General features: G+C 42.2%; 1 protein-coding gene across 1 annotated transcript; it reads left to right on the top strand.

Annotated features, from left to right (window-relative positions):
* Nucleotides 1-1964: 1964 nt before the first annotated feature.
* On the top strand, nucleotides 1965-14292 carry LOC309569537 (protein S100-A1-like). The gene is made up of 3 exons (XM_082275403.1): nucleotides 1965-2213; nucleotides 10645-10881; nucleotides 14083-14292. The coding sequence occupies exons 2-3, from the start codon at nucleotides 10744-10746 to the stop codon at nucleotides 14224-14226; spliced, it is 282 nt and encodes a 93-aa protein (XP_082131529.1). The 5' UTR covers nucleotides 1965-2213; nucleotides 10645-10743; the 3' UTR covers nucleotides 14227-14292.
* The last annotated feature ends 485 nt before the right edge of the window (nucleotides 14293-14777 follow it).

The following is a 14777-nucleotide window of genomic DNA, read 5'->3' on the forward strand; positions in this document are numbered from 1 at the left end:
TCATTTTTACATTCTCTTTATTTATTTATTTTTATTTTTTGATCACTTTTATTACTATAACAAGAAATATAAACATTGCCTGTAATAGAAATAAGGGAAGACCGGTCCTCTTTATGGAAAGATCTAAGGAATAGTGCCCCATCATTGGTGTCAGTGGAAGGAATAGTGCCCCATCATTGGTGTCAGTGGAAGGAATAGTGCCCCATCATTGGTATCAGTGGGAGGAATAGTGCCCCATCATTGGTGTCAGTGGGAGGAATAGTGCCCCATCATTGGTGTCAGTGGAAGGAATAGTGCCTCGTCATTGGTGTCAGTGGGAGGAATAGTGCCCCATCATTGGTGTCAGTGGGAGGAATAGTGCCCCATCATTGGTGTCAGTGGAAGGAATAGTGCCCCATCATTGGTGTCAGTGGGAGGAATAGTGTCCCATCATTGGTGTCAGTGGGAGGAATAGTGCCCCATCATTGGTGTCAGTGGGAGGAATAGTGCCCCATCATTGGTGTCAGTGGAAGGAATAGTGCCCCATCATTGGTGTCAGTGGGAGGAATAGTGCCCCATCATTGGTGTCAGTGGGAGGAATAGTGCCCCATCATTGGTGTCAGTGGAAGGAATAGTGCCTCGTCATTGGTGTCAGTGGGAGGAATAGTGCCCCATCATTGGTGTCAGTGGGAGGAATAGTGTCCCATCATTGGTGTCAGTGGGAGGAATAGTGCCCCATCATTGGTGTCAGTGGAAGGAATAGTGTCCCATCATTGGTGTCAGTGGGAGGAATAGTGCCCCATCATTGATGTCAGTGGGATGAATAGTGCCCCATCATTGGTATCAGTGGGAGGAATAATGTCCCATCATTGGTGTCAGCGGGAGGAATAGTGTACCATCATTGGTGTTAGTGGGAGGAATAGTGCCCTATAATTGGTGTCAGTGGGAGGAATAGTGCCCCATCATTGGTGTCAGTGGGAGGAATAGTGTCCCATCATTGGTATCAGTGGGGGGAATAGTGCCCCATCATTGGTGTCAGTGGAAGGAATAGTGTCCCATCATTGGTGTCAGTGGGAGGAATAGTGCCCCATCATTGGTGTCAGTGGGAGGAATAGTGCCCCATCATTGGTGTCAGTGTGAGGAATAGTGTCCCATCATTGGTGTCAGTGTGAGGAATAGTGCCCCATCGTTGGTGTCAGTTGGAGGAATAGTGTCCCATCATTGGTGTCAGTAGGAGGAATAGTGTCCCATCATTGGTGTCAGTGTGAGGAATAGTGTCCCATCGTTGGTGTCAGTTGGAGGAATAGTGTCCCATCATTGGTGTCAGTAGGAGGAATAGTGTCCCATCGTTGATGTCAGAACTATGCCCCACTTTTTCTGACAGTGGATGGAGTACGGCCCCACGGGCTGGGAAAAAGCAAGCAAAGGGCCTCATCTAACCCCAGTTTGCACACCACCGCTCTAGACTCTTCAGCACTTTTGAGTGTTGGGTGCCCATATCCAGGCCAGTAGTTCGGGTTCCATCCTCCTACATGAGTCCTGTAGTGACGTAGGAGTCGGAGAAGGAACCACAGAGTGTGGTGGGATAGGACTAGCACCCATCGCTCCTGGAGATGTTGAATGCTTGGCAACTTGACCAAGACTGCAGCTCTGCAACAGAGGAAAAGTTAGAGATATGGGCCATCAGAGGTGACCATAATGGTTCTTCTATTACAGGGACCTGTCCTTTGAAGCTTTTAGGGAGTACAAAGGATCTCTTTAAATGTGATAACTGGGGCCATGATATGCCTAATCTCATTGGGATTTGTGACTCATTAGATATACAGTACTTGAGTAGAGTATAACCATAACTACCTAACGTAGTGGGCTGATTCCCAGCATGCTCCCTGTTATGTAAACAGGTAGCTCAATCAGGCACCATGTGTAAGACCAGCTGATAGGAATACAAAGAGCAGATCCCTAACACGACTCATTAACAACAGGTGACTGGCATCTCAGAAGGTTCTCTAGGTGTCAGGAGTCCGGTTTCCTGTGGTCTCCCGGGTGATGTGCCAGAAGTCCACAATGATGGTATGGAAATGAGAATGGTGACACCTGATAAGGACAGACCTCATTGTTTGGGATGTAACAGATACACCGGAGGAGACGATGAAAAGGAGATCAGCAGTGGAGATGACCAAAGGTGAGCAGTCATCGCCGGGCGCTACAGAGGAACAGCCACTGGATCCAGTCTGGTGAGTCCAAAACACCGACCAACTGTGCCGAGAGTTACTGCTAAAATAATTCTCCGAATGTCTTCTTTTCCTTCTAACCCCAGGTGGTTTCTTTTCTCCGTGTACATAACAGCTCTTTATTTTATGTGTTTGGATCCATCACGTATGTTGGGTCTTTGTTTGTAGACAGCCAACCATAACTGGTGCTCAGAACTTCTGCTCATTATCTGAACATCCACCCAATTTTCCGTCAACCTATTCATCCACCATACTCTGCTTCTCCAAATGACCTTATCCTGGCATCCATCCAATTCTCCGTCTGTCCATCCATCTCTCTATCCACCATACTCTACTTCTCCAAATGACCTTATCCTGGCATCCATCCAATTCTCTGTCTGTCCGTCCAACTGTCCATCCACCATACTCTGCTTCTCCAAATGATTTTATTCTGGCATCCATCCAATTCCCTGTCTGTCCGTCGGTTTGTCTAACCACCATACTCTGCTTCTCCAAATGACCTTATCCCAGCATCCATCCAATTCTCTGTCTGTCCATCCACCTATCCATCCACCATACTCTGCTTCTCCAAATTTCCCTGTACTGGCATCCATCCAATTCTCCGTCTGTCCATCCACCTATTCATCCACCATACTCTGCTTCTCCAAAAGACCTTATCCCAACATCCAAATCTCCATCTGTGTGCCCACCTATCCATCCACCATACTCTGCTTCTCCAAATTTCCCTGTACTGGCATCCATCCAATTCTCCGTCTGTCCATCCACCTATTCATCCACCATACTCTGCTTCTCCAAAAGACCTTATCCCAACATCCATCCAATTCTCCATCTGTGTGCCCACCTATCCATCCACCATACTCTGCTTCTCCAAATTTCCCTGTACTGGCATCCATCCAATTCTCCGTCTGTCCATCCACCTATTCATCCACCATACTCTGCTTCTCCAAAAGACCTTATCCCAACATCCATCCAATTCTCCATCTGTCCATCCACCTACTGTATCTATCCTCTATACTCTACTTCTCCCAATGATCTTATCCTGGCATCCATCCAATTCTCTGTCTGTCCTTCCACCATACTCTGATTCTCCAAATGACCTTATACTGACATCTATCCAATTCTCTGTCTGTCCGTCTGCCTATCCAGCCAGCATACTCTGTATCTCCAAATTATCTTATTCCGGCATCCATCCAATTCTCCGCCTGTCCGTCCACCTATCCTTCCACCATACTCTACTTCTCTAAATTAAATTATACAGGTATCCATCCAATACTCTGTCTGTCCATCTACCAATCCATCCACCATATTCTGCTTCTCCGAATTACCCTATACTGGCATCCATCCAATTCTCCGTCTGTCTTTCTACCTATCCATCCACCATACTCTGCTTCTCCAAATTACCTTATCTCGGCATCCATCCAATTCTCCCTCTGTCCATCCATCTATCCATCCACCATATTCTGCTTCCCCAAATGACCTTATCCAGGCATCCATCCAATTCTCCATCTGTCCGTCTTCTTGTCTATCCACCATACTCTACTTCTTCAAAGGACCTTATCCCAACATCCATCCAATTCTCCATCTTTCCATCCACCTATCCATCCACAATACTGTGCTTCTCCAAATGACCTTATCCAGTCATCCATCCAATTCTCAATCTGTCCGTCCTCCTATCCATCCATCATACCGTGCTTCTCCAAATGACCTTATCCCGGCGTCCATGCATTTCTCAAAACAAGAGAGATTGGCCCAGGGACTTTAAATGAGGTGGCCAATAAATGTACAATAAACATATATTCCAGTTTATTGAAGTAGAAATCATCATAATGCATAAAATACGTGTACAAACATGCCAAATTGATTGGTAGTACTGCAATTTAAGATACGTAATAATGGGTTACAATTGTAAATACGTGATAGTACAATGCATCTTTGGTCTCGACGCGTTTCGCGAGCTGTCGCTCAGGAGTGGATGCATAAAAAGCAATATGTAAAGAGTAAAACATCAACTTAGAATGCAAGCCAAAAATAGTAAACCAAGTTTTGAAAATAATTGGGGACTCCCTAAGGGACCCCATACTTGCAAATCGGCTGAGCTGCAATCCAAAAGCAACGTTTCTATCTGGTGGCGGTAGGATAAGTCTGACCCAGGAGCTAAAGGGGTCGAACAAAGGAAGACCCGCATGCCGTACATGGGGGGTGGATAGCACATGGGTAGAGTAAATATGTGTCCTTCCATATCTGTCTTCAAATGGTAATAATAGTGTACTGTATATGTTTCTATAACTGGTGTACAGAATATTGCAGTGACAAACTAGATGAAGATAGGAAATGTGGATTATAGCCAAAGCAGTGCAATTGGTGAAAAAAAGTGAACAAAATCTGTCACAAAAGAAATAGCAGAATACAAAAGAAAGACATTTGTGTAGACTCCAGAGTAGACAATAAGGTGTGATGATGTGTGAGTAGGTAAACGTATACTGTACCTACCATGAGTGTGAAAGCTGGTAGTATAAACAAAGTATTCATGTGGTGAAAAGAAAATAAATTCCTCCATCTACCATCCCTCCCATTGGTACTCCAAGCGGGCATCGTCTGTCCAACCCCTAACGTCATGATAAGGGTGACAGAGGAGGATTAGGCCACCTATCTAACCTATCCATCCACCATACTCTGCTTCTCCAAATGACCTTATCCCGGCATCCATCCAATTCTCCGTCTGCCCATCCACCTATCCATCCACCATACTCTACTTTTCCCAATGACTTTATCCCGGCATCCATCCAATTCTCCATCTGTCCATCCACCTATCCATCCACCATACTCTACTTTCCCAATGATCTTATCCCGGCATCCATCCAATTCTCCATCTGTCCATCCACATATCCTTCCACCATACTCTACTTTCCCAATGACCTTATCCCAGCATCCATCCAATTCTCCATCTGTCCATCCACCTATCCATCCACCATACTCTACTTTCCCAATGATCTTATCCCGGCATCCATCCAATTCTCCATCTGTCCATCCACATATCCTTCCACCATACTCTACTTTCCCAATGATCTTATCCCGGCATCCATCCAATTCTTCATCTGTCCATCCACCTATCCATCCACCATACTCTACTTTTCCCAATGATCTTATCCCGGCATCCATCCAATTCTTCATCTGTCCATCCACCTATCCATCCACCATACTCTACTTTTCCCAATGATCTTATCCCGCCATCCATCCAATTCTTCATCTGTCCATCCACCTATCCTTCCGCCACTCTCTACTTTTCCCAATAACCTTATCTCAGCATCCATTCAATTCTCCATCTGTCCATCCACCTATCCATCCACCATACTCTACTTTTCCCAATGACTTTATCCCTGCATCCATCCAATTCTTCATCTGTCCATCCACCTATCCTTCTGCCACTCTCTACTTTTCCCAGTGACCTTATCCCGGCATCCATCCAATTTTTCGTCTTTCTGTCCACCTATTCATCCACCATACCCCAATTCCCCAAATGACCTTATCCCGGCAGCCATCCAATTCTCCATCTGTGCGTCCGCCTTTCTATCCACCATACTCTACTTTTCCCAATAACCTTATCCCGGCAGCCATCCAATTCTCCATCTGTCCATCCACCTATTCATCCACCATACTCTGCTTCTCCAAATGACCTTATCCCAACATCCATCCAATTCTCTGTCTGTCCATCCACCTACTGTATCTATCCTCTATACTCTACTTCTCCCAATGATCTTATCCTGGCATCCATCCAATTCTCCGTCTGTCCGTCCACCATGCTCTTCTTCTCCAAATGACCTTATCCCGGCATCCATCTGACACCAACCTTTCTCCACTTGTTCTGTCTCTGTCTTCACAACAGTTCTTTATTTTATGCGGCTTTATTTGGATCTAGACATGTGCGACTCGTTTCGTCAGAAAATGAATTTGAAATGGAAAAATATTGAAATAAACACAATCAGGTATAAAAGTGAAACAAGATGATGATTCCTGCATAGACTGCTTTTTAGAATAGAATAGAAAACAAAAGAATTGAATAGAAAATAAAATAATAGAATAAGTAAGAATAGAACAGAATAGAGAACAATAGAATAAAAAAGGTAGAATAAAATAAAACAGAATAGAACAGAGTAAAACAAAATAGAATGTAAAGGAATAGAAAAGAAAGGAATAGAATTGAAAATAAAAGAATATTATATTCTTTTATATTCTATTCTATTCTGTTCTAATCTATTGTCTATTCTATGCCTTTATATTCTATTCTATTCTGTTCTATTCTTTTGTCTATTCTATGCCTTTATATTCTATTCTATTCTGTTCTATTCTTTTGTCTATTCTATGCCTTTATAATCTATTCAGTTCTATTCTTTTCTATTCTGTTTTATTATATTATATTCCTTTATTTTCTATTGTTTTCTATTCTACTCCTTTTCTGTTTTATTCTATTCTGTTATTTTCTTATTCCATTCTTTTATTTTCTATTCTATTCTGTTCTTTTTTTTCTATTCCTTTATATACTATTTTTTTATTCTGCTTTATTCTATTCTTTTTTTTTTCTTTTTTTTTATCTTTTGTTTTCTATTCTGTTCTATTTGTTCTATTCTTTTATATTCCATCCTATTATTTTCTCTTCAATTCTGTTCAAATCAATTTTCTTATTTTCTGTTCTAGATTAGAACAGAATACAATACAACAAAATACAATAGAATATAGTATAATGGGATATATTCTGTTCTATTCTTTTGTCTATTCTATGCCTTTATATTCTATTCTATTCTGTTCTATTTGTTTCTATTCTGATTTTTCTATTTTATTATATTCTATTTTTTTCTACTTTATTCTGTTCTATTCTTTTCTATTCTCTTTTCTTTCTACTCTTTTTGGTTCTGTTTTATTATATTATATTCTTTTATTTTCTATTGTTTTATATTCTAGTCCTTTGTTTTCTGTTTTATTTTATTCTATTGTTTTCTTATTTTATTCTCTTTTTTCTATTCTATTCTGTTCTGTTCTAAAAGAACTGTTCTGTTCTGTTCTAAAAGAACAGAATAGAAAAAATAGAACAGAATGAAATCAAACAAATATAGTAATCTCCCGAAGATCAAAAAAAAAAAAATCTAATTTCGCAATTCGAATTTTGAATCGATTTGAAAATAACGATCATACGAATCAAATTCTGAAAATGAATAATTCGAACATAACGAATATGGCTAAAGAAAATGATTAACTTACCAAACAAATTCAAAACAAATGTTTCTGTCCTGCACATCTCTATTTAGATCCATCACGTATGTGTTGGGTCTTTGCTGGTAAGCAGCCAATCATAACTGGTGCCCAGAACTTCTGCCCATTATCTATCTATCCTGTTCTCCATGTGCCCGTCCGCCTATCCATCCACCATACTCTTCTTCTCCAATTGTCCTCTCTTTCCTGTAAAACACTGAGCTTTGTCTCAGGAGGTATGAAGGTTCTCGTTCCTCCATAGCTTGTAGTAGTGGTCACATTCTACTGGACTTGTTTTTTTTTAATTTGAGGTATTTCATTGCACATCCGAGTGGTTTCCTTAGCTCACATGGGGGTTAGGAATTTACCCCATCATGTATACCTCCACGGGCAACTTAGTCACCTTAACCAAACCACCATGGTTCCATAAAATGTGTTAAGGAAGATTTTGATGTGGGAGGTGTGAAAAGTCAAAATGTCTCACTCTGGATGGCTTCATCCAGGGTTTTTCAACTTGGGTTCCTTCAGAGGTTGCTAGAGGGTTCCTTGAGCAATGAGCAATGTCTGCCGCTCAGATACGTTTCCACTGACACCAATGATCTTTTTAGCTATTTTTAATGGTGGGTCCTTCCAAATGACCACAAATGTAAGGATAATTTGTCCTACTGACCCTCACACTAATACATTATGAGTTGTAGATATAGTCATTTTTAGAAGGGGTTTCCTGAGATTGGAAATGTTTTTGCAATGGTTCCTCTATGTTGCAAAGATTGAGAAAGGCTAGTCTAAGAAGACACATGCACCACCTTACAGATGGGCCCCAATGTTAGCCAGCTTAAATCTGCTAATTAAGGACTTGTAGATATAGCCATATTTTGAATGGGTTCCCTGAGATTGGAAAGTTATTTCAAGGATTCCTCTGTGTTCTTGCAAGAAAGCAACTCTCCTGCACTCACGTGTTATGTTGGAGGGAAGAAAGTGTGTTTTAATCTTTACTGACAGCGCAGTCTTGCTGCCTTCTCAGGACCATGGGTATCCACAAGTGCTAAAAGGCAACAAAAACAAGAGAAGGGTGCACCAACCTAGTGCAATTCCAGTAAAAACATTTATTAAAGGATAAAATGTGACACACATGATACTCACAAATGCATGTAGTATATACACATGTCAAAACACAATGTAGACAAGGTGCCTCAAGAACTGCTGCACTGCTACAATGGTGCAAGGAGACCAAATGGTGTCCAGCTACCAGATGGTAGCCTATCCATCGCGGACACCATCAGTTTCACCTGCACCTTACAGATGGACTCCAAGGTTAGCCAGCTTAAATCTGTTAATTATTTGTAGATATAGTCATTTTTAGAAGGGGTTCCCTGAGATGGAAAATTTATTTCAAAGGTTCGTTTGTGTTGCAAAGGTTGAGAAACATACAACCAACTTAAGTTCTTAAGTTCTCCTCTTCCACCAAACATACATCTAACTGAAGTTCCATAGTTCTCCTCTTCCGCCAAACATACATCTAACTAAAGTTCCATAGTTCTCCTCTTCCGCCAAACATACATCTAACTGAAATTCCATAGTTCTCCTCTTCCGCCAAACATAAATCTAACTGAAGTTCCATAGTTCTCCTCTTCCGCCAAACATACATCTAACTGAAGTTCCATAGTTCTCCTCTTCCGCCAAACATACAACCAACTTAAGTTCTTAAGTTCTCCTCTTCCACCAAACATACATCTAACCGAAGTTCCATAGATCTCCTCTTCCGCCAAAAATACATCTAACTGAAGTTCCATAGTTCTCCTCTTCCGCCAAACATACATCTAACTGAAGTTCCATAGTTCTCCTCTTCCGCCAAACATACATCTAACTGAAGTTCCATAGTTCTCCTCTTCCGCCAAACATACATCTAACTGAAGTTCCATAGTTCTCCTCTTCCGCCAAACATACAACCAACTTAAGTTCTTAAGTTCTCCTCTTCCACCAAACATACATCTAACCGAAGTTCCATAGATCTCCTCTTCCGCCAAACATACATCTAACTGAAGTTCCATAGTTCTCCTCTTCCGCCAAACATACATCTAACTGAAATTCCATAGTTCTCCTCTTCCGCCAAACATACATCTAACTGAAGTTCCATAGTTCTCCTCTTCCGCCAAACATACATCTAACTGAAGTTCCATAGTTCTCCTCTTCCGCCAAACATACATCTAACTGAAGTTCCATAGTTCTCCTCTTCCGCCAAACATACATCTAACTGAAGTTCCATAGTTCTCCTCTTCCACCAAACATACATCTAACCGAAGTTCCATAGATCTCCTCTTCCGCCAAAAATACATCTAACTGAAGTTCCATAGTTCTCCTCTTCTGCCAAACATACATCTAACTGAAGTTCCATAGTTCTCCTCTTCCGCCAAACGTACATCTAACTGAAGTTCCATAGATCTCCTCTTCCGCCAAACATACATCTAACCGAAGTTCCATAGATCTCCTCTTCCGCCAAACATACATCTAACTAAAGTTCCATAGTTCTCCTCTTCCGCCAAACATACATCTAACTGAAATTCCATAGTTCTCCTCTTCCGCCAAACATACATCTAACTGAAGTTCCATAGTTCTCCTCTTCCGCCAAACATACAACCAACTTAAGTTCTTAAGTTCTCCTCTTCCACCAAACATACATCTAACTGAAATTCCATAGTTCTCCTCTTCCGCCAAACATACATCTAACTGAAGTTCCATAGTTCTCCTCTTCCGCCAAACATACAACCAACTTAAGTTCTTAAGTTCTCCTCTTCCACCAAACATACATCTAACCGAAGTTCCATAGATCTCCTCTTCCGCCAAACATACAACCAACTGAAGTTCTTAAGTTCTCCTCTTCCAAACATCCAACCAAATGCAGTTCTTAAATTCTGCACTTTCACCAAACATCCAACCAGCTGAGGTTCCTAAGTTCTGTTGTTCCACGAAACATATAACCAACTGTAATTCAGACCTCCTTTACAAACCACCACCCACCAAAACAGACCTCTGTAATTCTCCTATTAGTTCTGTAAGACTAAAATCTTGTCTCTAGTCTTCATCCTTTCCCTGGTTCATTGTTGCATGACAAAAACCAACTTGTTCTGGTTTTGAGATCTTCGTACTGCTCCATTTGAATAAATTGTATCTTTCGCTCGATCATTTTTAGATAAACAGCCACAATTAGAAGTTCCGACTTCTGATTTTCGGTGGTACACCCAACCAAACTTTGACTCGTCCACCTATCTACTGACCTAACCATCCCAAGATGTCAAAACTGGAAAAGGCCATGGATACACTTATCGATGTCTTCCACACATATTCAGCTCGGGAAGGTGACAAGCACAAGCTGTGCAAGAGGGAGCTGAAGGATCTTCTACAGAACGAGCTCGGAGAGTATCTTGAGGTGAGACGCAATAAGACGGGAAGTGTACAGCTGTGCAATCATTGGGGTTCATTTATTTTTGCAGAAAGTTTGAAGATGAAAAGTGAAATCTTTTCATTTCAATATGTTTATTGGTTTTGTAAAATGTATAAAAGATTGTAGTAGGAACATACAATAAAGGTGAACACGTAAAATAGAGTCCAATAGACAGGGAAAAAATGCTTTACAAACAGTGTCATGGCCTTATCCTTCGTTTATAAATAGTATATTTTCATCATAAGAATTTACAAAAACAGGGAAAGAAACAAAACTTAAATATAAGGCTCCGTTCACATGTGAGCGTATGGATCACGGGCAGAACCGCCGCGGTTCCGCCCGCGATCCGGAGATTTATTGCAAATCGCGGGACGCCTAGCGTTGCCCATTGATTTGCAATAGCCCCCCAAACGCCGAGCGATGTTGCCGCGATTTCCGCCTGCCGAATCGCGGCAACATCGCGCAAACAAAATCGCGGGACGCAATACGCTCCAAAGAAGTACAAGAGCTTCTCTGGAGCGTATTGAGTCCCGCGATTTTGTTTGCGCGATGTTGCCGCGATTCGGCAGGCGGAAATCGCGGCAACATCGCTCGGCGTTTGGGGGGCTATTGCAAATCAACGGGCAACGCTAGGCGTCCCGCGATTTGCAATAATCTCCGGATCGCGGGCGGAACCGCGGCGGTTCTGCCCGCGATCCAAACACTGACATGTGAATGCAGCCTAAAAGTAAAGCCAGATAGTACAAAAATAAATACGTAACAATATAGATATGGCTCTTGGTATAGATTGCTTTAGGAGAATGAAAACATCATTGCAAATTTAGGTAGAAGTTTCGGATCGATTCGTTTTCAACTTGATTGACATTTTTCCAATGGATTTGAAGTATTCAAATCGAATTTGAATCTAAAAAAATCAAAACGATCTGATATCATTGTGAAGAATAGCTGGTTCTATTCTGTTCTTTAATCAAATTTCGGAAGACGGTTATATTCTTTCTATTCTATTCTATTTTATTCAATTCTACTCTACTATTTTCTATTTTATTTTATTCTGTTCTTTTATTTTCTATTCTATTTTGCTTTACTCTATTATTTCCTATTCTATTTTATTCTATTCTTTTCAAAATACTGTATGAATTTTCGGAAGACTCCAATATTCTTCCTATTCTATTCTATTCTACTCTAATCTATTCTTTTTTTTTTCTATTCTATTGCTTTATTTACTATTCTATTCTTACATAGCATACACCCCACAAAAAGCAGTGTTCCCTCACAAGTCAGCAGGGGAGGACTGGGCCAGGGGGCAGGGGGGCAATTGCCCCCTGGGCCACTCTGATATCCTGTAAAAAGGCTGCAACGCTTCTGCCACAGACATGCCTAAAGGATTCCTGGTGAAGAGAAGTAAAAAGTCCCCGCCACTGACCTACTAAGTGCGGGATGAAGACAAGGACAGAGCGCAGGCCTAACTCCCCCCCCCCCCCAGCATGGATGGTGTAAACTGTGTCTGAGCAGAGGCCGGTTCCATGCCCCATTGGAGACTCTCCTCCCCTGGCCAGCCCCAGCTGAGTTGTCCCAGTTCCCCTCAACTGCCCCCTGCTGGCCAGGTTGGAAACCTGGATTCGGCTGGTGAGTAGAGAGTACCTGGAGCAGGACTTGGGCCTGGAATGGGGGTAAGGAGGGAGAGTGGGAGGGGGGCCAAGTCGCTGCACCATGGGCCTCTGGTTTGTACTTGCCCCTGGGCCGAAAGTTGCCAGTCTGCCCCTGCAAGTCAGGGCCCATAGTCAGTAGGCAAGAGGCTAGCCTGCAGTCCCCTCCAAAAGCCCCTGTTCTGAGTGAGTTGGTCACACAAAGTACTGCACAATACATACATTTTTTTAAAGGCAAGATAGTAAAAACAACATATGAAAATACAGTATCTAGAAGGTATATTGCAGCACATCCTAAAATGCGATGGATCGACGCGTTTCACCCATACTTAGGGCTTCCTCCAGGATCCAGATGTGGTACAGGCTTTCTCAAAAAGTATATATACACCCTCACTAAAAGCACCAAACTATAATTCATCGGCCATCCTAGAGAACCTATACTGGTATGCTCAAAAATGTGCAAAGCGTATACGCAGGAAGAAGGAACTCGCAGGCCTCTAGAGAAAAGTAGGTGCTAATAAACCATAAGTGCAAAAACCACAAGGTTCAGAAAACATATGGCTACCTATGGTTAAAGCTACATGTCCAATAGAAGGAGAATGTTCATATCATCAGAGAGAGGAATAACGCTGTCCAGTGTCCATGCTGACAGAAAGCTGGCCGAGAAAAGCCTGCTACACATCTGGATCCTGAGGAAGCTCAAAGTATGGGTGAAACGCGTCGAACCATCACATTTTAGGATATGCTGCAATACACCTTCTAGATACTGTATTTTCATATGTTGTTTTTACTATCTTGCCTTTAATAAACATTTATATTTTTATCATTTGTATTTTATCCAACTGCTACTTCTGGGCACATTAAAATCCCCATCCTCCTCGTCTACAGGGTTGTACCTGAGAGACTTGGTTGACTCTTGGCACTTAATTTACAGGGGATTGCGCTGATACTTTTCTTGGATAGATAATTACTCTCCACCCAATTTCCATGCCGCACAATACACACTATTACAAGTATAAACACATCGATGGAGAAGACAGAGAGAAACAATAGAGGATCCAACCAGCAATGGGAGGAAGACCATAAACAGATTATATCATGCTACCGCAGAATCGGGGTAACTTTGAGCGAATGATATTACCATCTGTTCTGAGTCTCGCAGTGTGAACCAGTCAATGCTGGTAATGGGGCATCTAGGCCCTAAATATGGATCCTGGGCCTAGATTCCCAGAGTCTGTGTGTTTTGGGGAGACATGAACTTGAATCAGAAACAAGACCATTCCATGGGTCCCCCAGGCATACACCTCCCGAAGAGTAGTGTTCCCCTAAATGCCAGGGCCCTTAGTCAGTGGGTAACAGGCCACCTTGAAGTTCCCTCAAAAAGCCCCTGTCCTGGCTGGGTGTGTCACGCAATCTAATTACACTTTTTTTTTTATTTCCTGGGGGAGATGCTTGTAAATCTCAGTCTAATGTAGGCAGGTAGGAACCGGTCAGAGATGGAAAAGAAACGGTTGATTAAATCTAAGTCTTCCTTCTCCAGGAACAGAAAGATGCCACCTCCGTGGACAAGATCCTGAAGGAACTGGATGAGAACGGAGATGGGGAGGTGGACTTTCAGGAGTTTGTCATCTTGGTGGCCTCTTTGACCGTGGCCTGCAACACCTTCTTCTGTGAGAGCAGCTGAGCCACCGTTCGTAACACCAGCCCTGAGGAGACCCTTGTACAAAGACTGATGTCTCAATAAACTAGAAATTTATCCTTTACCTGTTTCTGTGTTTCTTTTCTGCATCAATGTATCAATAATGTACGAATTACTATGATCCAATACCAATATTCCTGAGTGTCATTGTTCTGGGACCCCTACATGTCAGTGTGACATTGTTCTGGGACCCCCAAGTGTCAGTGTGTTTGTCCTGGGACCCCCACATGTCAGTGTTTCATTGTTCCTGGACCCCCCAAAGTGTCAGGGTGTCATTGTTCTGGGACCCCAAAGTGTCAGGGTGTCATTGTTCTGGGACCCCCAAGTGTCAGTGTGTCATTGTTCTGGGACCCCCAAGTGTCAGTGTATCATCTTCCAGTATATACTTTTTCTCCATGCATTCACCCTCCTGTCCATCAGTCCGTATTTCCATACACTATGAAGTCATGTCCTTTTTTTCTTTCTTGTCCCCAATGAACTTACTGCATATTACTCAATATAATCTCTCTGTAAATGCAAAAATATCTTCTTATCCT

Source organism: Pelophylax lessonae (assembly GCF_965119305.1).
Source record: "Pelophylax lessonae genome assembly, chromosome: 13".
Taxonomy (NCBI): Eukaryota; Metazoa; Chordata; class Amphibia; order Anura; family Ranidae; genus Pelophylax; species Pelophylax lessonae.

Coding starts and splice junctions, on each gene's coding strand:
- LOC309569537 (XM_082275403.1), top strand. CDS start 10,744: ATGTCAAAACTGGAAAAGGCCATGGATACACTTATCGATGTCTTCCAC. Junction 10,882..14,082: donor AGCTCGGAGAGTATCTTGAG/GTGAGACGCAAT, acceptor TTCCTTCTCCAG/GAACAGAAAGATGCCACCTC.